The following is a 24,110-nucleotide window of genomic DNA, read 5'->3' on the forward strand; positions in this document are numbered from 1 at the left end:
CAATTTCGTCACCGAATCGTTGATCTATCGTCTCGCTATCAATCGCCTGATAAAACTGAGATCGGTCGCGAACCGCGATCACATCGCGTTTTGTCGTCTATACGACAAATTCGTTTATCACGATTCCAACGAAAAAAAGAAGTTTTGTGCGTACAATTTCAATTCAAAGACTGATCAAAGTTCGTCGAGGTTCTTGCTTGCTGGTTACAGATGGCGCCACCAATCGCAGGTAAGTCCACAGTATTTTACTCGCGAGGTATAACGAAACGTGCGTTTCTGCATTATCGACAAAGGATACAACAATTTTCGATTGTCAGTAACTACTTGTTTATTAGTACCCGGATCTGAAATTAGAGTCACGGTCAGCAGGATAAAATGTTGATATAAAAATACGCGAAGGAGATCCGGGTGAGTTTATTTCTTCCTATCAAGAAATCCGTTCCAATTAGAAGTAAAATCACCAGGTGGAAAAAAATAATGAAATACTTGAGTTATCGACAAAAGTCTACTTTAGATGATCTGTAACTTGTGCCAGAATTCAATAGTTCTGTTTATAATTTGACGTGCTATTTAATACAAAAAAAGATATTTTTGCAGATCAGATGCAAGCGTATCTAAATAAAAATTTTATATTAAAATACACAAATATATATATATATATATCGAAGTATGTGGCGAACAAAAATATAAATAAATTCTATTTTGAAGTTCGCATTAAATCATCTAAAGTGAATTTGACTCAACTAAGGTCGAAGATACACTACGTTGGACATTTGACAATTGACACAATTATATAAATATAACACCTATAATTAAAAAATTAAATTAATTAAACATTTAATCATTATAAGAAAGTATAGAATTTTCTAAAATTAATTAACTCAAGGCTGATTAACCCTTTAGGTACATACACCATTTGTTTTTCGTATACGTGGTTATCATAGAAGTCTAAGAGATCTAATCTTTTTATCACAGAATTCAAGAAAATTACCATATAATTATTTTTTTTAATTGGTTATAATCCATGCAGCACAGATCTCCAAAGGACTCCTAAAGATGTCCAGAGAACGTCTCTAAGTCCTCTGAATGTTTTAAGGATATTCCCAGGATGTTTTTCGGATAAAGTATGCTGTATAGAAAATGAACTAAAAAAAAAGTACAATTATTCATTCAAAAGTAATCTAAAATTGTAATAAGTTTCGGAAAATATGACTTTTTACTTATTAATAATCTACCAATAATAGAGTTTCAAAAATTTACTGAAGTCTCAGAGATCCCAGAGTGTGTATATCTACCTAGGAGATTAATTAACTATGTCAAGGACTTTCTACGAAAGGGCATTTCATCAATGTACTACATCTACATAACTACAGTCGTTTCATCAACGTTTACAGCATGTTAAGAAAGAAGAAGAGAGAGAAACGTACTTTTATTACAACATTATAAAATTTACATTTACATAGTCCGCGGTAACGTATCCACAAAATCAGAATGTCGTCTCGACGTAGCTACGGCGCTACGTCGACCTTCACGAAAAGTACATCCATGCGAGATACATTTAGTACAAAATAAATACATGTATATAGTCCGGTACAGTTTGCGTCGATTTACGATTCTGCTACGGCCAGAGGGACAGGTGTTAATGTTCGCGGATTGTTCTACGTGTTCGTTCTACAAACTAGCCTCACGCTACTCTACCAGTTAACACAACACATCGACCTGACTTCTACTTTGCTACTCTCGTGTTAATCGAGTCGGAACAGTTGGTTATCAATTGGTTAGACAATGCCGTTACGTTCGCAAGTCTTGTTATGAGACATTATGGACACTTATCACGACATCAATAAATAGGCTTGCTAGCCCCTTTTTTACGTTACAACGGATTAATATTGCGAGTCTTACGTGTATAAACGAAGCCCAGAAAGACATCCTTTCCTCTCTAACACCTCGACGTTTCATGTCGAGTTCGCCTCGATCATAACAGCTACATTCATATTTAAAAAAGGCAAATAATCTATGTAGGTCCATGACTAGTGTTATTGTGAATTTCTGGTCCTCAGAGTTTCAAATATAGTGTACTTCTCGATGACTTGGACAGCATCTATTAATGATACGCTTTTAGATTTGTGCATCGAGAAGCTGTATGACATACTCGATAGTATGCTCATAAATAATGTAATTTACTGCAGATAGTAAGTCTACGTGATTACATCGCGATTTGCGAACGTATGTAGAAGCAGATTACAATTGCCTCAGCATGGGCAATGAAGGCTAAAGTAGCAATACGGATGAAGAAAGAGTCATAACGATTCGCGTGTCCCGCAGGGAATTCATCCCGACGAATTCGTAAAAGAACGTCAGAATTAATCAGATACATTAAAATAAGCCGCAGGATCTAATCGTATGATTTATAGAATAAAAACATACTAATAATTCAGTCAGCAGTTACCTTTCGATATAGATAACTTTTACATAATGTTAAAAGTATAGGCAGATATGAATCTTAATTGATATCTAAAGTGTGATAAAAACATACTTATCTCTTAATACAACAAAGGAAAAAAATTACCTAATAACATCCCTTGTTCTTGATCATTCACCAATGTTTCTATCAACCTGTTGTATATTAATGCAGCTCAAGCTTATTTCGATAGATTTGAATTACTCTGAGTGATGCCGCGCACGTTAGAACCTGGTGCTGCCGAAACACGTATACCCACCGCGATCATATCCTCAAGGGTATAATCATAGCGAGTGCGTGTTCCGACGATAACTGGTTCTAACGAATTCGCACGAAAACGTCAGTATTAATGAAATGCGTTCCGATGATTACAGTACAGGTCCTAATCACACGGCGCGCTCGCTATAATCGCCTCCACTTACTTCGATATATATGATTATTTCCGACGCTCAGTACAAATTTGTTAGAATGAGGCTTCGTCGGGACACGCCATCCCACTATGATATACGGGAATCGTTCCGACGAGTTCGTACGAAACCCGTCAGAATTAATCGCATCCTTCGCGGTGAGGTTGAGACAATCGGAAAAATTGCGAGACGACACAGTTAATTTCGCACAACGATGCGACTGTCTACGCGCAGTTACACCAGGAGAATGCGCTGGGAATGTTTCGTCTCTCTATTATTTAAGACATCTCTGCTGGCCATCTAACACGATTTACTACATCTACTGCTATGGTCTAATGCACTAGCCAGATACGCAAACGAGAACAAATGGGCAGGAACGAGTTTGACCTGCTTTTAATTCGATAAGTCAACGACATAAAAAGCGCCTTAAACGTTATCTAGAACGTTCCTACAGAGGTATTCTACACTGTAATTAGTAGCATTTGTCGATTGTACCCTTATTATCGTTAACGACAACGGAAAGAGAGCAGATTGGTACGCGTATCTTCACAATTGCTCGAAGTATATAAAACTCATTGTATTTATCGCAAACTATGCAATTCGATGATAAAAAAAATACAAATAAATGTTACTAGCGTACTACAGAATCTCGCTGTTGATCGAGAATTCATTTGATGAAGAGAATAAAATCACAGTTCTGCGCGAATAACTATCGATCGCAAACTAATCGCGCTCTCTCAGTCATAGATAAATAATTTATTGTTCTCAACGGAAACAATCGTCCATTTTCCTAATAAAACAACGGGCTCCTCTAAATAATCTCTAAATAATCTTAAATCGATCAAAAAGAATTTTACATCATTGCTGTATAATTGATACATTAAATCATTATTATATAACAATATTAATTATACAATCATAAACTAAGAATTGTATCTCTTTCGTAGAAAAATCTATTTCATGGACGGACACTGCATAAGCTATGGTATTTAACGCGTCAAAGACGCAGCGCGAAAATATGCAGCATGAAATGCATGAAAAAGAAATCTCCGGCTCGCTTTAGAAATAAATTTGCTTTCGACTGGGAAACTTTCTAAGATAACTACAGTAAATTGCGCGAGACTGTATTTCGAGGAAGCATGCAGTGCCTGTCGATCTTTCCATCCACCCACGTATTTGACATTCATCGTCGATGTTCTCTCATATGCATATCAATAGACACGCACAGCTACGCATCTCACACGCACCGTATACACGGAGGGCATACGAACGTACATTCGGAAATACAATACACCATTATAGATAGGACATTTATTTAACTTAGATGCAAGTTAACGCTAAGGCAAGTACGCGAAACAGACAAAGCCAAAGTCATTTAACTACGAATTCTCCCTATCTCCCGAACTTGCAAATTCATTTACGGGATTGCGCCGAATGGAATTCCCTATCAAACGCAAGTTTCGCGACCACGAGATAATACGTGTATCTCCGAATGCGCTTCTAATTTCGAACGTCCCGGGAATGAACGAAGGAACCCATTTCTCAAGCATTATCGCCAGCGACACTTGCTGCGCCCGTCCGCGTTTCCGAAAACCCGGTTTCGGCGACGGAACTTTCGATAAAATCTCTCCTGCGTGCCGAATATTTCTCCTCTCGCATATTTGATCAACGCGCGGCCACTCGCCGGATGTTTTATCAAAGTTCCATCGTAAAAGACGCTTAAATTTCAATTTCAAATTTTGCACACAGCGTCCGCGAGGATCGGTAGTTAAACTTAGCACTTTGTAAGACGATTATCGTCGCTTAGAATATCAAACTGTTTTCACTATATTTGACAAGACATTGCTTTCTATCATATGTTTAACTTTGCCTACGAGGATACACTGCAGGAGTATTATCTTGGATAATCGAGATAACTGATCCGAACCGGATAATATGTGCAAAATTTGACGATATAATGTACATTACTACCATACCATGCTACCCGAACAATCATACCTAAAAGTGTGATCACAGATTGACAGAAGGCGTGTAAAATACGACATTATAGACACAGTCATGAGAGATATATACGTCATTGCAATAATTGTCAATTAAATACAAATCATAAGACGAGTTATATACGATGAATATATATGTGCAAGCTATTTGTAAATATAAAACCATGAAACGCAAGCGGCGGAACCAGAGGATTTTAAGCGAGGAAAAACGAGATATTTGATTTCGTCGGCATCCTTTAACTCATTAAAATAATTTTCAAGCCCTTATAATTTTTCCAGTTTGCAAAATATTATACTCATATTCCACGCATACATAATTTCACTTCTCATAAAAATTATATTTGGATCCGCCAATATAAAATGCCTATCCAGTCACAAAAATAATTGTACTACACATATTACAGTTTTGATTTGAAAGTCTGTGTAGTGCGTTAATATAAAAAATATTTTTGCCATTGTAACGTTACTATATACTTCGATCAACAAAGTTTTTAACTGGATTGTCGTATATATATCAAAATTAAAAAATAATATTGTCTGCATTGAGAACAGATACATAAATCAATTTTTCATATTTGCACGTAAGCGCGTCATTGGATTAAATATAAATAACTATATTAACGCACTAAAATTTTACGTTTTTATTTGAAAATTCTATCTTAATTCTCTTCTGCCTCTTTTTATTTCTTTTAAAAAAAAACCACGGTAAAATCGTATAAAAATGTTACCTTTCCTTAGCAAATAGTAATAACAAAAATTCCAACGTAAATTTTAAATAATTAATTTGAATATTAAAATTGTTTGATATTATTAAATTCAGAAATTGATATCCGTATATAAAAATCTATTGTTTTAATCACACATTGTCAGATAAGAAAACGTTGCTATACTAATATATTCTATCTATGTTTAAAAGTTTATAATAAAAATCCGTTTAAGTTTTTTGAAGTGATAGATAAAAATGATTATTGCAATAAAAATGTTGACTAGAGTACAAAAAGAGTAACTTACTAGATAGGACTATAACAATCGCAATGGAGAAATATCCTTTCTCGAAGAAATATCGTTGAACCTAAAGTCCACGCGAAGTCCATAAATTTCGAAATAACATTGTTCTATGTCACGCGAGGCACCTTCTTCTATTTTTATACCTTCTCTTTCGATATGCGAATAAAAAGATTTGACGCTTATACTCGTAATATGATCATCGTTATTGTTTGTCAGTCACAAATATATGGCCCTATTACATGTCTAGGACGAAGCATCGATCATGTAACAGCGCGTTATCAATACATGTTCAGTATAGTCGTGTTAGATTCACTAGCTACATGTACAAGTATCATTTGACTATTTTCTCTTATATACGCAAAGTGAGACCCCATCATTTATACGTATGTTCAATTATGTTCTTCAATGCAATTACATAACCTGCATTTGGAGAAGTTCACATAATTAAGAAGGATATACATGTTTATTTTTTTTTACATACGCGTGTTGGCTTGCATCAGTTCAAATGTTGAATTCAACGCTATGAAAAGTAATTAATTAATACATTTTAATACGTATTAATACGTTTTAACCAGCGTTGGGAACGTTACTTCATTAATGCGTTATTGTTACCGTTACTTTTTGTAAAAAGTAATTCGTTTCCCCATTCCTTGTTACTAATTTAAAAAATAACAGATTACGGTTACCGTTAGTTAGAAAGTAACTTTTCGTTACTTTTTTCGTTACTTTCTTGTAATGTTAAAATAAGATATTAGATTAAAAAGCTATATTATTTAATCAATATTAATTGTGAAGATCAACATTAAAACTTAAAATTCTAAGCTAGTCTTATATAACTAAGCTTTTCTTTATATAATTAAACTCATATTTAATAAATCTTCGATAATTCTTTATATTAATATTTTTATTTTTTAATGTACGCTTATTATTAGAATCAAAATTAGGATGTAATTTATAAACACACATTTTATAAATTTTTATTAAACGTTGTTTTTAAGCATTAATTCGTCGTTGTTAAGAGTGCATTCCACTATACACTACCAACACCGAAAATTTATAGTTTACGTTACATATGTACTACAGATTTTCGGTATTGACAGTAACTATCAGAATGCAGCCTAAAATATGAAATGCAAAACATATTTTTCGATATTTACACTTCTATTATAATAAAATATTTCTAGCCAATTAAAAATAATGCGATCTATTGAATAGTTACGAAGATAATAAGGGATTAAAGTAACGATAAAAGTAACTGCTGAATTTGTCATTGTTGTAAAAATGTAACGACGTTGTAAACAGAAAAAATTAACAAAAACGGTAACGGCGTTATAAATAACACATTACTTTCCAACTCTACACTGAAAAAAAAGATTGGCTGCTGCAACCAATTAAAAATGCTATGCCATATTTTACCATCTAATTTGCTGCAGCAGTCAATTTTTTTTTTTTTTTCAGTATAGTTTTAACATGTTCACTTTACACAAATATATGCGCAATAATGTCATACGCATCTTATTATTAATTATTAAGACACATATGTACCACCACAAACAGAATAAATTTCTAGATGTAAAGCATGATAGATATGTGCTCGAATACACGATTAGCAATAACCGAAAAGCTGCGATCGTGGAATGTGCAAAACATTAAAAAACAAATAGTACCATATAATCTGCAAAGTGAGATTTTAAAATGTAATAAACATTTTCAGCCTCGTGAATCTGCTAAAATATTATCGACAATTTTGCACAACTTTAGATATTAAAATATAAAACATTTTTTTCGAAATAAAAAATAACATAATAAAATAATACCGTAATAATATTGTAATTCATAATTGCTTCGTTTTATAAGAAATAAATATGTGCAAAAATCATTTCCGTTATTGTAGGTACATTTCAATAACAAAAATTGATTAAAAATTTTTCAACAGAATAACACATGTAATATTATGGATTATTTAGATTTATAATAATTTTGCTCTTTGTTGTAAAAAAAATTGTATGTAAACATTATAATATATTTAAACGCAAAATTTATAATGTAATTTGATGATTATTTAGGCACGTCATTCAAAAATGCCGGAACGAATTAGTAAAAGAAGCTCTTTCTGGAATGTACCATCACGAATCTGATACTCGCGATCGCAGCTGTGCGGCGTGTATGGACGGAGCAAGCGCATTCTCGCGAATAGAGCGAATGCCGGTGTCACTCGCGAGCGAGTGTCCTCCAATGAAACGCTGTTAAATAAATCGCGATTCTTGAAAACAGTGTCTGTCCCGAGAAAACGCGACGCAGCAAAGCGAACGCATCGCCGCGCGGCACGTAACGAATTACCCGACCGGGGTGAAGAATGGCGTCGTTTTCCAGAATAATTGGCACGACAATATTCACCGACCGATTTTACACGAAATACACGGGAGAGCCCCGAGAGGCGATCGAGTCACACCACGAATGTTTTCGCGTTAATCCCAGGTCTTTCGTCGTAAATCGTTCGTGTTCTCTGCGTCAATATGATGCCATCGGACATAACTTCTTACACCCTTCGTTAATCCGAGTACACGTGGATGCAGCTTAGTTATTTCCGTGTCAAAATGACAGGGGCAGTAATTAGTGCACTGTGTGTACTTGTTTTCTCAGAGGACATTCAGTACTTTAGCGGATAAGACTAATTATTCGCAATCAGATATGTAGGAGAAACATACGTAATTAATTACCGAGAATCACGTTTTGTGCGATATGTAGATTTAAAATTAAATACATCGAAAGGTGGCAGCTACGAAGTTTTTGATTTTAAAACAAACAACAGCGAGTCGATCTGAGTACAAGACGAGAAAGATGTTTGATAAACAGTTTGTACGAGTGTATACTGTATATATATATATATATTAGACAGCGTAACATTAAAATGATATTTACCGACTAGTTTTTTCCTCAGTGAGAAAATTTTACTCTCGGTCAATTTATTCCCGAATTTATATCTCTTAATGTTAAAAGTTTATGTATTTTCGCCAATAGAGCAATACATTACGGTACTTGACTTTGATCCTTATTTGATCGCCGTCAAAAGAACCTTTCCCGCAAGAGACCTTTCTCGATTTACATAATAAATGGCTGGAGAAACTCTTTCTTTCTTTTTAAGAGCGATCTTGCTAAATCGCCGAACGTCGAGACCGATAGACGAGCAGAGTACTGAAAGTTTTAACTGATATTATTGCCATCTTTATCATCGAATCGCCCTTATCTGATCCACTTGACTTCACCTCGTTACCGGAATGTTATTAACTTTGGGGGATGATGAGCGCCGCCAAGTGCCTCCTTAAACGTTACGGCATTTTCATCTACCGGTCGACTTACTGCGGCGGAGCCATAATTCGGGATGTGGTGTTCGCGACGTTACTCGCGTGTGTTCGTCGAGCTTAAATCTCACACATAGCGAACTTGCAGTGCACCAGCGTAAATTACTCCCCTCCAGCGGGCACGTATATAACTTCGCGGCCGGTATCCTCCCTCTCGGAATGCCAGTAAGCTCCGTCGAGAAATTTAATCGAGATTGGGAAAACCTTATTTTCCTTCTCGCCCGCGTTTCACGTCTCGTCTTGCAGCCAGATAAAATGCTGTCGCGAGTGAGACACTCGTCTCTCTCTTGTTACAAGATGGGATCTCGCGGAGAGAAACAGACTTGCCGCTTTTCTCTCGTCGAGAATGGACGTTCCACGATAAATGAGACAGTGCACTATCTGAAAAGTATATGTGTATGTATGTGTCTGTGTATGTGATAATACCAGGAACCCGCTGAATTTTATAATCAAATATTCGCCTCAAAAAATTTCACTCGGAATAAAAATGCTGTCTCATTATTAATAAATAACAAAGAGATTACTAAATATTTTCAACATTCTTAGAATCGATTAGAACTTCAATTCTAAATAATCGAAGAAGGTGTGTTTCAATCTGTAAATATATGTGACGTCCATAAGCTCTCTGACAAAATCCTAATATACAAATGCATAGTTTATACAGAACATTTCCACTGGACGGCAATCATTCGTATCAGCGTCAAAAGTATTGGGCATACATTACTAATTTCAACTGACTGTTTTTACAATAAAGCTCAATGAGATGCAAACCTCTTCGTACTCAATGTTAAATAATAACACTTGTTATGTCACATAGATATCCTTAGTGCCAATTCCTTAGGTCATAATTCTTGATTTGCTTTTTTACGAATTTTATCGTACGAGTATCGTAAGAGTTATTGTACATGTTAATGAAAAATGAAAGTGTTTTTATATGAATTGTTATTAAGTAATATATCCAGTCGTAAAATATAACTAGAAGATAGAAATACTCGCAAATACACTGGAATCTCGTAATAGCGCGCGGTTTGGGGTTCTGAACGTAATAACGAGGGTTTCTCTACTTCACTTTTAAACTGTGAAATTCAGGACCGCTATTGGGACCGTGGTTCTATCGTTACCTCCACTCACACTTATATGCGTCTAGCGCACATGGAAAGGATTTCGTACACTATTTCGAGATTCGTTATACGAGATTCCAGTGTATTTATGTATGTATACTATATTTTTTATACTATACGCTCAATTTTATCTCGAAATTAATTTTATTTAAAAACTCTTGTTCCTGGCATCCTTATAAAAACCAAACAAATTGCGCAATGCAAAAAATTCAGTCAATATCGAAGATCAAGCCGTGAGAATCAAATTAATTAATTGTAAGGCCATACCAGAAGCCCCCGTGAGACATTGTTTATACGTCGATGCAATGATTACTCAATTTCGCAAAAGCAGATTGCTCATTGCAGAATGAGCGTCTGGACAGATGCGACATCTTTATCGACCTCTCTGCTTTCTGCACTCTGTACGTGTGTCGCATCGCATCGCATCGCGTCGCATCTAAAGCTCGTAAACGTCACGTCCGTTCGGTCTGGCCACAGTCGGACGACAGGATGATGGACTCGCGTACGAGTGAATAATGTGTACTCTGAGGCGTACGTCGCTAGAATTTCTACCCTCACCACCGCGTGGCCTCCTTGAGAAGCTTACCGTGGTCTTACAGCAACAATAGTGAAAAAGTTTAACGTAAGCGCTGCGAAAGTGACGGTCTGCCACGCAGTAGAGCAGATTGTTGAAGCAGGACTTGGATAGGGCGAACCAGGCCAGGTTGTAGAGCACACGTGTGCTCACCGGAACGAAGGAATTCACGCAGACCGCCAGGCCGAATGGCAACCAGAACACGACGAACATCACGCAGCTGCACATATTCGTCTTCGTGAGCTCATAGTCCCAGGAGAAGGCGGCTGGCGGCTTATACGAGCCTCGCGTGGCTCGTCGCACACGTATCACTAGCTTCACGTAGAGGAAGATGGTCGTCAAAGCTGGCAGCCCAACCAATATACTTACCCCCACCACTTGTTCCATCGCAATACCGCTGAGCCTGCGACGGCAAAAGTCAGGACCGATGTCGAAAGACGATTGCAAAGCCACCACGGTCGTAGCGATTAGCCAGACGATGATAATCGTGGCTGTTACACGACCTGCCGTCAGACTGGCGTACCTAAGAAATATGAAATACGTTGCTATAAGTATTAATGAATTAAACGAGAAAAGACTGTATGCGTTATCTCATCAGAGTTCACTCTCTAAATTCTTTGGAGTGGAATCTCACTCTAAAGATTGAAAATTGTGCCAGTCTTGAAAAACAGTGGTTCTTGTGGAATTTTCAAGCTTAAAAAGAGTGAGATTTCACTTTTCAAACAATTGACAATTCACTGTAATTATAAGTTTTAGAAAACATAGCGAAAAATGTCTTAACAAATAATATTACACCATTACAATTCTTCATAGCTTTGAGTAATTATATATAACTCAGACAATATGATAAGTGTTGTTTTAAAGTAATATAAATATAGACTGCTAAGGTATCATTAATTTGGCTTGCTGTTGCAACTTAGAATACACTCAGGTATGACTCTAGAGATAACAGAAGATAATACGTTGTCTCGTCGGATGGATATTTCCCCCTTAATTGCATCACGAGCTTGTTTAAGTCCCGGCTTTCTTATACAGCGTATTCAATTAAAGAAAATATTTCCCTCGGTGATACACTGCGACTGCAATTACGGAGTTGGTCGTACTAGTCTGTGGATTAACGAGGGGCTTGAAAAACGAGTCGGTAGTTACGGAGTTAGCGGTACTGGCGGACGATTTCTCGTTTACAATGCGAGGAAACTTCCTCGAGTCCACGTGTTCGCCGTGATTCTTCTGACGCGACCAGTTAAAATACTTCCCGTAACGCCGTATTGTCGCGAAACTTTCCGCGTATGAAAAGCAGCAGTCGTCGTCGTCGTCGTCGTCGTCGTCGTCGTTGTCGTCGTTGTCGTCGTCGTCGTCGTCGTCGTCGTCTCTTCCGAGATCGTCTGCTATCGGTTACGAATTCCGGCAATTCAAGCTAAAGAGAACGTCGCCCGGAATGCGAAATTACGAACTCGATCGTGACGCTGATAGAGAACCGTGGAAGCACTTCAACGTCAAACTCGAAGTTCCAAGCAGTGGTCGCCATACGCATTATACGCGATGGCTTAAACTGATAACAGTAATTTGATTTCTACCTCATTCACTGTGTTTACATTACCTATATTCACCCAACGACGTTAACCATCGCGAGGTATTTTCATGCAAAGGCTACAAGCAGTACGATATATCCAGGCATGTATTGTGACATTATCTTTCCAGGTCTCTAACGATGTTATCTGTCTGTAATAGGACACATTAGCCTGAAATATTCATGCACTCGTGAAAAAGCATACTTATGAAAAGGAAGTATTAATTTCGCAAATGAAATAAAGATACGCGAATAGAAGCATATAATTTTAAGGAGTGCTTGTTATTGATCTCTCTATGCGCTTCATCTTTTTATGAGTAAACAGGCGCGGTCATAATTTTCTTCCCTTTATTGTCCCCACCGGAACTCCTACCTTCGATCCGAACGATGACCCGGCTTGCCTATATTACTGTATTTAGGGTGTTGCCTTAGAAACACTTGCCTTAGGAACACTAGTGAAGATATCAAATTCAGATATACAGAGTAACAGCACATTTTCTTAAAAATTATTATATCGAGTGTTTCGGTGGTTACTACCGAAAAAAAATCGCCGCAATATCGTCGCAACAAAAACTGTTAGAAATAGAGAGAAGCACATATATTTTTCTAGGAATGGTTACATAAATTTTTCGATAATCGTTAATGGGAATAGAGAGTTGTTACGAAAAAAGCGTCCCCGAGGCAGAAACAAGAATGTACGCGTGGGGAATTGCAGGAACGTGGTATCGATTGCTGGAATCACCGGTGCACTCGCTTTATCTTTCGGCTGGCAAACACTTAACACAAGCGGGCGTAATTTTCGGCCGCTATTGTCGCGAACGGCGGTAAGGCCACTGGGGACCAAAGAGCTTTACAAGCACAGGTTTTGGTATATACGTTACTACGACCGCGCCAAATGAAGACCCGCCTGCAAGAACCAGATAGCCTCGCCTTTGATCGAAGTGAATTATTTACATGGAAATGGAGACAATCTCCTGCTGCACAGGATAATGCAAGTGTTTATTAAGGCAAATTGTTAGTCGGTGGTCGCGGTAGTTTGATGAAGTTCGGAAGCTTGTTTACGTGCTAACCACATAAATGGATTTTACTTCATCTTCACATATTGGCTCTGATACCGTGTAAGATAAAATTGATTGTTTCAGCCTTTTATCCAGTGCTTCTTCTCGCCCTTCAAACAGACTTGAATGCGACTCTTAAATTTCATCGATGACATATTAAAAGAGACAAACGACGATCTATAAACGGTAGAAAATTCAATTTTTTATGAATTCTCGACTGCCAATAAAAATTTTCGCCAATATATCACTGTGAAACAAAACAAATACTATTTCCGTTTTAGATTATATATCAAACAGTTCGGTTTGATTAACCGACAAGCGTCACACTGTGAAGTTCTTTATCTAGTTATCGAAAACCGCAGTCAGCCGATAAAATTCGCGTTAAAAAACCCGTCCCCCCAGTTTTTACCGAACCAAAGAGAAACCCTTTTTACCCGGCCTTTGCGCGAGCGAGAGTTTGTTAGTTTTTGCGGCGGTCCAACAAATCGAGACACCCCGGGGTTCGATCCATTTTTCATGCCACCCTACGGGACAAATAACAAACTTTGTTAACGATTACACCGCGTACATCAGTTCGGCCGTTCATCCCACCGAGCGAGTGACGGAAAGCGGCCGTGGGCAAGAACGGACGTGCCCGTGTGTCGCGTCGTTCCGGAAACGGACCGCTCAATTAGTATCCGACAAACACCACCTCGTAAACAAAGCGTCTAGGTTAAAGGCGACGCTTTGAAGGGTCCTCTTCCCCGACGCGACGGGGGGAAAAAGAAGTCGCGCGTGGTGGCGAGCGGTGGCAAAAAAGCGCCGACAATCGCAGGAATGTAGCGGCTATTGATCGCGCCAACGGTCACGTGTGCTATATCTTTTCGATCGCCGAAGCCGGCACTTAATTCGACGGCGGATGGGCCTCTCTCTCTCTCTCTCTCTCCCCTTCTTATCACCCATCATCCGTCGACGCACAAGCGCGAGCGGTTCTGCCCGACGTCTCCCGATGAAGAATAAAAAAAGACAAGTATTCCGGATGAGACGACGCGATAACGGTAATAGCGGACTCGTCTCCCCGAGCGGTGGCAGTTACAGGGTTGTAATATTGATCGGGCACCGGGTCACCGTTCATGTCCAGAGTTGGATTCGCGCCATTTCGACGGTCAGACGAAAGGTCAGCACCATTTTCTACTATTTTCGCAATAACCTGATCAATCTTCCGCTTTCCGACCTACCGATGCATCGTTTTTGCAGTGCTGCATTTGTCGAGGGTAATCGGTATCGCAGAGAGTAGATAGATGTACATTTGCGCATTAATCGAGTATTTCGCGGAAATAGAAAGCATTTTTGCGTCTTTTAAATGATATAAATTGTTGTAATGTACGGGAATTTCTGAATGATAATAATATGGATTAATGTAATGTTTAGCTGATTGGAGGACGAATTGCATTATTACGTGTGCCATGAAAGCTAACTAGGAAACATTTTAATCCGGAACTGTGTCTATGCGCAAATGGAAATGTCGCAGCAAATGAATTTGCATAGAAAGTTGGAGTTTTGCATATAAATAGTACCGAGCCAGACACAATGTGTGTCATTACTTTAGAATTGCGTTTTCGCACCACAGCACTGTAATCGTATTGTCCGGAAAAGCCATAAATATATAAAATATTGGGTAACCATCGCATTATGAAAGCGATATTCTGCATTTCGCCCACAATGCCATAAAATCGTGATGTCATTAAATTGAGGCGTCATATTTAACACGTTGACTGTTTTAGCACAAAAATATTCTAATAATATTGCGGAATACAAATTTAATGCAGTCTAAATAATACAATATAAATTTCGGCATCTTTTAAGTAATAACTGCGATATCAACGTAATCTTTTGGTATGTCATTATACACTATATATAACCTTATATATTATATAATATACTATATTTTATAATTTACATAATGTAACTAATAATTTAATCTTTTTTTTCGTTTTTATACATACTCACAATTGAGAAGTTACTCGAAAAAACAACTTAAATTGAAAAATGGAGTACTGTAATAATCATTACCTAAAATTTCAGTTTTAAATCAACTTAAATTATTTTTTGCACCAAACATACATATTGAAAGAATCTAAAACATTTAAATATATAAAAATTTTTTTCGTTTTTATTATCCTAATTTTTACTAGAAGTGCTAATGTCACAAAATATATTATTTATTTTATATTTAGAAATTTGTGAAAAGAGTATTTAAAATTGAAAATACTTCGACTGAATGTAGATGACAGTGTGAACAGAAATACCAAACAATAGAACAATTTCCTAACTACAGTTGTTCTTCCACAGAACTTCTCAATTTCGTGTGATGTACATATCACGCTCGAATATCACGAAGCTACAAAAGGATCCCTGGGATAAAATAGACGAGAGAATGAAAGGCGACCGTGATGTCACGTGGCAGTCGACGCGTTAAATTGCGGAAACACCCCTTTTACGCGGGTTTCTCTCCATTTCCATCGTACCTTTCGGCGGGCAGACACAGACGTGCGTAATTTTCGGCGGCGATTGTGGCCAACGTTAGTACGGTCACCAGGAAGCAAAGAGCCTCGAGGGTCCACTCGAATCGGCAAGCACCCAGGGACTCTGCGTAACCCGCCAGGATTACGATCACCGAGACCGGTATTACCAAACCAGTCACCAGCAAATCCGCCAGCGCCACGTTCACGAGGAATGCGTTTCCTGGAAAAAGAACCTGCGTGAAACTCATTAAAGTAATTAGCTTCTAACAGTTCTTGCGATCTGGAAACGCTCGAGAGAGCCGGCGTTCCGCACTTTTTGCGTTCGGATTACATTGTAGACACGATAGTGGCAGATGTTTCTCGAATAATGTTCTTACATCGCGCGAAAATCTCAAAATTACTCAAAACGATATCTAAATTAATACACGAATCGTCTATTTTCCAAGCGAAATAACTTAATTCTGAAAAACTTACCAAAATCGATACATAGCGAACTTACATCCGCTTTCCTTGTACGAAATCCATAACTTCAAAACTTTTCACGTCGATTCATTTAGATAACTTTTATTGCTATTTCTTGTTAGATAAGTTAATTTTTATTATCACGTTATAACAGGAAGATAATAACAAACTTATTTTATAAAAAATAGCGCAGTATAATCAAAATAAAATAATGATTTAATAAGTGATAAAACAATATTTTTTAACATCCACAAAAAAAGTGTGTTCGTGAACATTTGCAAGTTATAAATTTGAAGAAACTCTGTACATACAATGTCAGTTGTAATTTCAATTTTAATGAATGTCGACAGGTGAGTGGAAAACCGGGTAATCGATTATGCTGATGTATGTAAATTAGAGGTTTTATTCGTTTTTTTTTTATTTCTTTCGATATTTCTATATCCTCCGATACACGGACGGATCGCTTTGTCGCAATTCAGTATAGTTACAATTTACCGTCCGAAATGTAATCCAGTGGGTTAGAGCTCGTCTTTTCCGATCGATCGGTCACGCTTCGCCACGGCACGCGAAGTGGGATTTCGGACAGTGATATAAATTCACGGGATAACCATGTTGGACACGTACCGATCTATCGCGCACGACGCCAGGATTTCGCCTGTACTGCCAAGAACGTCTCAGACATCCCGCACTTTTCCTCTTCCGTTGGCAGAAGTGCCAGCCTTCGACCGGGTATTCTTGTGCCAAGCTATTATATTACACAGACTATCATCTTGAAATTTTTTGCAGCTCCGGGCTGTACTAACGCAGCGCGGAGGCGCTTGATTTTCGCCGCCGAAGAGAAAACTCGGAGAGACTGGCCGCGGCCGGCCAATCTCCAACCTTTAATCAACGCACGCCCACAGGGGCATAATATCAGAGGTCGTAGCTTCTGCTCGGGCAAATCGTAAAAGCCATAGTAATTGCAAAACGATGTCGGCCGAAACGAACAATCACGCCGGCTGTAAAACTTTACTCAGACGGCGGCAACGACGATGACGACGACGACGTCAACGACGACGACGACGACGTCGACAAAAACGAGGCAAAAATAAGGCCATGGTGCCGCCACAGCTGTTATTACGAGTCAACGATTATAGCGTTTCATAAGTTCATACGTAGAACCTAGCTAAGCGAAATACCAAATTGTAGAAAGTCACAGAAAGAAAGGGGCGTAATATCCGCATTACCTCGCATTGCCCCTCTCGCGAGACGATATATTCCCTCGATTCTCGGGGATTTCCCCGAGATCAATACCCGACGAAGACACGGAGAAAAGGAAATAATATCCGTACGTCGTCACGTCCTTAGGGGAGTATAACACTATAATAAGATTGCACGCTTCTGTACGAGAGAGAACGAACGTATGCCATTACGCTCGCTCGCACTACGCTCTATGAGTAATAAAATGCGTAATAAGATTTTTTTTGTCAAGTGTGCGCGCTAGAGCATCGAGCTTTCTCGTCAGGTTTAACGATCCATCCTCGGAGGAAAAGACCGATGTTATAATACTGCGGGCGCCGAGAATAAACGAAGTTTTCATTAGCCAATCGCCACGTCGAGATGCATACATATGCATGCGCACGTACGAGAGAAATAATTATTATAATTATACACTTCCTTGTAGCCCGCATTTTACCGTGCTCGTTGTGTTATTGTCTGACTTCACTCACCCTTATAAGATAAATTTTCATTTACTATGGTTTCCTTATGTAAATAGATACCGCGCACAATGGGATAATGCCCCGCGCCGACGTGAAACGACGCAGTGGGTTATCAAGTATTCAAATTACATTTTACAAAAAAAAAACATGTATATTGTTGTAAGTACTGAACATTTACGACTTTAACCGTGCAACTTAATTGAGAGGCGAAAGTACTTTTAAGAAGTCATCAACGCCTATAAATTACGGACGAAACGGCGCGTTGTAAGTTGCAGCCTGCACATATAATTTGAACTTTTTCTCAACGTCTTATCGCTATCTCGCACTAAAGTACTTGGCACATTTTTCGTTAAAGCGTGTGGTATAATTGTAGCATATTATACGCTTTTACTTATACACATATTTGCAGTATAAAATTATATCATCATTTATTTAAAATTCCTATTACTTTTACTATGTAATGTTAACTAAACGTATATATGTGTATATATCTAAAAAAAATTATTTAGAAAAATTAATTTGGAGCCATAGCATTAAAAATATCTGAAAATGTGCTCCAGCAGATAAAGTAAATTACATCGCGACGTTATACCCATAGACGACACTCTCGCTGCAAAGCTGAGGCGACGTTTTTACCGAGGGCGACCTCGGACCTGTCGCTTTTCGGAAAGCGCGAAACGTAGTGGCACCAACACGCCAACGACTCTGCACGGCCGCAAACGTGTTCGCGCCTTTGGCGAGGATATTACACCGCGATAAAAATGATTACGCGACAAATTGCACCGTCCGCGCTTCGGCGAGGGAAGGCGCTGCTGCCTTTCGCCACCGCCTCTCGTCCTGGTTAATAGGATGAAATATCGCGGGCTCTCGGTAGGCAGGCGAAAAACCCAAAGAGAGAGAGAGAGAGAGAGAGAGAGAGAGAGAGAGAGAGAGAGACAGACAGCAGAGGGTCAGCAGAGGATCGAGAGATCCGCTCTCTTCAGGTATCGACAAATTAAGCCCTCTAGTATAGTCGCATTCGCGCCGCCCGCATTCGCCGATCGCATTTTCCGGAGGTACGTTTCGGCGTGACGAGATCCGATCGATTCAGCGGTTGATGCGTGGAATAAATTATCCCGCATCAGCGCTCGTGGCGTCACTTCGAAATTGATTCTCTCTATCTCCCTTCTCTATATCTCCATCTCTCATCCGGGTCCCCTGTCTAGCCGCAGTGCCGCAGCATCGTCATGGGAACGTGCACCCTTCCCCTCCCACCAGGGGTATTCTTCTACGTACCGAATGAATCCGCGCTGATCAGAATTTGTTTTAATCGATTTATCGAGTCAGCCCGTCGTTCGCGCTTTCGTTCGTTCTCTCTCCCTCTCTCTTTCTCTCTCTCTCCCTCTCTCTCTCTTTCTCTTCTCACCGGGCCTCGTTTCATGAGCGCCGAACCGAACTATTCGCCAACCGCACCGCGGAGTACTCCAAGTATTCGCATTACCGGCGGGGATTCACCGCGTTCGGCCGCCGCCTCCGTGATCGGGGTTTCCAAGGGGAGCATCCAGACGAGACGAGATGGGACAAGAGCGTGGAGAATCGAGAGAGGGAAAGGGAGAGGAGGAGAAAGATATGGAACGGCGCTCTCTCGTTGCGGCATTAGATACAGGGCGGGCAGAGTTATACGGCAACCAGGCCCGCTCGTGCGGCTACGCGCCGCGAAATTGACTCGCTCATCCGTGTACACCCTTATAGCGACCCCACGACTGCGCAATCCATTACGGCGCCATCGGGTTACCGGGCATCGCGGATCCGCTGCGGTGTCGGCTTTTTGTTTCTCCCGAGTTCTCGCCGCGCGCCGGCAGAGTTCACGCAAACGAAGCCAAAGTCCGTCCGACACTTCACGTCCGCAGTAGAAATGGGGTTTACGTCAGGCACGAACGGACATCCACGAGCATTTCCCCGATCCTTTCTCTCTGTCTCGTTCCTTCTCGTACATACGTTGCGCGCCGCACACCACCGGAGACGTTACTCCTGCCGACACGACGCGAGGAAAAAGGAGCAATCGCGTGTTAGGACCGGATTTCCGGCTACAGACAGGCCAGTCGCGTCACGTTCGGACGTATTTATTGGAAAGGGAGCGATCGTGAAGTTCGAAATTGCGCGCGCGATCGGCACAGTAAAACTTCAATCTCGTTACAAGCTTTATTCGATATCTCATCTGCAATGTTCCATCTGTATCAAGCTTTTGTATTATGTGTTATTAATCATTCGCATAAATTTACATTAACTCCAAGAAAATTTCTCGTAACAGATATTTTTCTTAATGAAGTCCTTTTATAATCCGCAAGTCTTTTTAATTTAAGAGAGATATATGCTTTTCTATAAAATACCGGTACAAAGAAACTACATGGATACTTACCATACAATTATTAAATGAAAAAGTATTACATTATTATAAATTGAAATTTCAAAACTAAATAATGAAGGATGATGTTATATTATACAAAAGAATTACATTAATATATTAAAATGTTATGCTTCCATTAATATTCGCTTTTGATAAAAGCGAACGAGATATGAATATAGATACAGACAAGAAATAGATATTCTCATAAGAAAAACGGGAACTTAAATTATAACTTATGTCCTCATTACGTTTTTTTTAATATAAAGGAATACAAGAAATATGGCTAGGTAGAATGTAAAAATATAATAGCGAATGATATTAAACACAACAATCGCTTACACAGACTCGCGTTTAACGTTCAAACACGATCCATTAAAGCACACAAGCACCTCCATCATCGTTGCGTATTAAGGATTCATATATCCTTATTTGTGTGACCATGGATTTTATGTCCTACTTGAAACGCACATATTCGACGTAGAAATGATCATGGAATATCGTCTTCCAGAAAACATTTGCATTTATCATGTCAAATTTGAATACGTTCGAAATCACTGTAAAATCGGGAAATAGTCGTGGATAATCCGGAGGTTAATCCTCGTTATCGTGATAATAATGACTCAAGTTTCTTGCTGTCAACGCAACTCGAAAGACCGAATCGCGGCGAGCTGAGAACTTTATAGCTGGGAAAACGAGAAAAACCGAATGAGATTTTCTCTGTGAATAGCTCCGAACGAACGAAAGCGAGTATTATTTGCGTTACTATCAAGATTCATGCAGAATAAAATAGCGGTAAAAAAATGGTTCAAGCCGTTTCAATAAGAATTACGAGGATGGCCAGCGTATGACGGCACACAGTTATAAAACCGAGAAACTCGGCAAATTAAAGTGCTGAGAAGGAGAAGAAAAAAGGAGGATGAGAAAAAAGGGAGAAAAGGAAAAGTCATTTAAAGAGAGAGAAAGTACAGTAAGGTAAAATTGATTTGCTGCTCTGGGACTAAATCTCCTCAGGAAGCTGTATGCAATATACACAGATATATACGTGTGATAAAAATCATTTTAAATATAAAGCAAAAACTACACAAATTTTTACAAATATATAAATAAAAAAATAATACGATATAATATAAAAATAAAAACTACAATCAACATAAATATCTTAGAAGAAAGGAAATATTCGAAACATTATAATTTTCATATTTGAAATTTAATATTATCAAGATATTTAATGTTGATATTAAAAACTTACGAATTGTTACGTCTTTTACAATTTTGTCTAAAATCTCATCCCTTTAAATCTACCAATAAATTTATCACTAAAATTTTTTTAGGTCGAAAATTCTGGGATAATTCATATAGATACTTCATTTTCAAGCATCCGTATTTCTCCACACAAATTAAACTTGTGGATTTAAATTGAATATAAAGATAAGAAAACAAAGGAGGAAGAACGAAATATACTTAACCAACAATGTAATTACGTTTCCATCTCCATTGCTTTGTATACTATTATATCCACAGTGTCATTGTTATTACGCTCCATGTCGAGTGCTCGCGTGCAAATAATAATTATCTCAGGTCGGTCTGAGCACGAGCCAGTACGGAGACAACGAAGCACGATAGTGTCCAGGAATTATTTATTATCGCGCCAGTGTATCTATAAAGATGAGCGAATTACGGTTTGCAAATAATACGAAAAATCGATCTCGTCATTGCCGCGGATATAATGGCACGTTGAAGATCCCATCTTTCCTACAGATTGTGCCGACGACGTTCTTTACTGTTACGTCCTTCCTCAGCCGGATACAAACGGAGGACGCTTTTGTCCGTGGAGACGCAAAAAAAAGAAAAAGATAAGAGATCTTACCGTACCGATATATACGAAAGAACGTTGTCGCGAGGCACGTCGGAAATGTACGACCCCCTGGATGGCTTTTAGTCGGATATACTTCTATAGAGTAAAAACTTTTGTCGTTGCATTTGTCGATGAGAGCATTCTCTTTCAGGTACACCACTGCCTCCCTCTCTCGCGGCTCTTTCATTCTTCCTAATGTCGCCTTTACTATTTTAATTCTCCACCTCAAATTTATATATATAGCGAGAATGATTCTCTCCGCCTTTGCAAGTGAATTCTACGTTCGCTATCTTCATTTGTAATCGTAAAAGCAGATTCGCGGGCATACCTCGCTTGTTCAGCTGATCTTCCACTACGACGGCGGATATCATGAAGACATTACCCACGCTCCCGCCTACGGCGAGGGAGGCCAGCAGTAAAAGTCGGGCCACTCTGGACCAGGCCGATGATAAAGTCACTGGCGAAACGTCAAGATCACCGTCGCTATTCATATTGTTCATTGCCTTGGTGTATCTTTCAAATTCAAAATCGATGATGTTAGCCACGGTGCTTGTCGCATCGTTGTAGATCACCGTCGTATTCATTCTGAAACTGAAAAAATAAATATATCGTTACTTATAGAATGGTATTACATTACAATAGTGATAATAAATAAACCTACTATAATTACGCTACCTCATGTCCTCAAATAAAAATAAATTAAGATCAAATTTCAATAACAATTGTAATTAGAGAGTCTGCGTTCACATTCAAATACGAATTACAACTACAGTTTGTGACTGAACTTATAAATTGAACTAGGTATTTTTCTCGGAAAGTATCTCACGGATGATTAACGGCAAAGGCAACAAAGTTTAACTTCGATGGGCAACACATCCCTTCCGTCTTTCATCAATTTAAAGGATGGCTCATGATGGTCTGCAAGTCTGGAACACGGAGGAAACGAGGCTGAAGCTATTCGATATCACGCTATTACAGGAAGAGAGACCCTTTGAAGATTAGGGCCGACAAGACCATACCGACCACCCTAATTGTGAATTATTGATCGGACTACGGTGTGGGGATAGTCACCTGTTCCGCCCATGGCCCATGTTAGGTTTCCACAATATCCTCATTGTCACTAACAACATCTGCGCAATATCATGGTAATTAGCAAATATAAGTATCATGGCAGTCAGATAACAGCTGATGCCATACGAAATGTTGAAAAACTAGAATTTAAGGATGCATAATATTCTCGTAAACTGTTCTTTATCTTCGAAAAGTTTCTCGAACATGCTGGCTTGCATGAATAAAGTGGAGAAAGTGTCTCTGCTTTTGTTTTCGAAAGAATATATTTCGAAAAATATTAGATTGCTTATAGTCGATATTTTATCTGCTTATAGTCGAGGTTAAAATATTCTACGTGAATAATACTCGTAAGAATCGTAAGAAATGTTATATACAACCGATAAAGACATTTATTTATATGAAAATACATTCGATCGGACGCTCAGTTAAACTTTATTTGACATAATGCTTTGGATTGTGGTTTGTATTGTGATTTGCATTATGGTTTGCATTCTTATTATATTTTGTATGAATAGCAAAACTATAAACTCAAGTATCATCAATTATATTGTTAAAATATATTGTGACAAAG

At 38.6% G+C, this 24,110-nt stretch overlaps 1 protein-coding gene across 1 annotated transcript in view; it reads right to left on the reverse strand.

Annotated features, from left to right (window-relative positions):
- The window catches only part of LOC108731234 (neuropeptide Y receptor), a 59,527-nt gene extending 35,929 nt beyond the window's left edge, over window positions 1-23,598 (reverse strand). The window contains exons 1-4 of the mRNA XM_018461451.1: window positions 23,540-23,598; window positions 22,797-23,059; window positions 16,069-16,285; window positions 10,946-11,456 (exon numbers count right to left, since the gene is read on the reverse strand). Of these exons, the coding sequence (XP_018316953.1) occupies window positions 10,946-11,456; window positions 16,069-16,285; window positions 22,797-23,059; window positions 23,540-23,598 (1,050 nt within the window). The remainder of the gene's footprint in view (window positions 1-10,945; window positions 11,457-16,068; window positions 16,286-22,796; window positions 23,060-23,539) is intronic.
- Between the last annotated feature and the right edge of the window lie 512 nt (window positions 23,599-24,110).

The sequence above is a fragment of the Mycetomoellerius zeteki genome, unplaced genomic scaffold (assembly GCF_001594055.1).
Source record: "Mycetomoellerius zeteki isolate Tzet28-1 unplaced genomic scaffold, Tzet1.0 scaffold122, whole genome shotgun sequence".
In the NCBI taxonomy this organism is placed as follows: Eukaryota; Metazoa; Arthropoda; class Insecta; order Hymenoptera; family Formicidae; genus Mycetomoellerius; species Mycetomoellerius zeteki.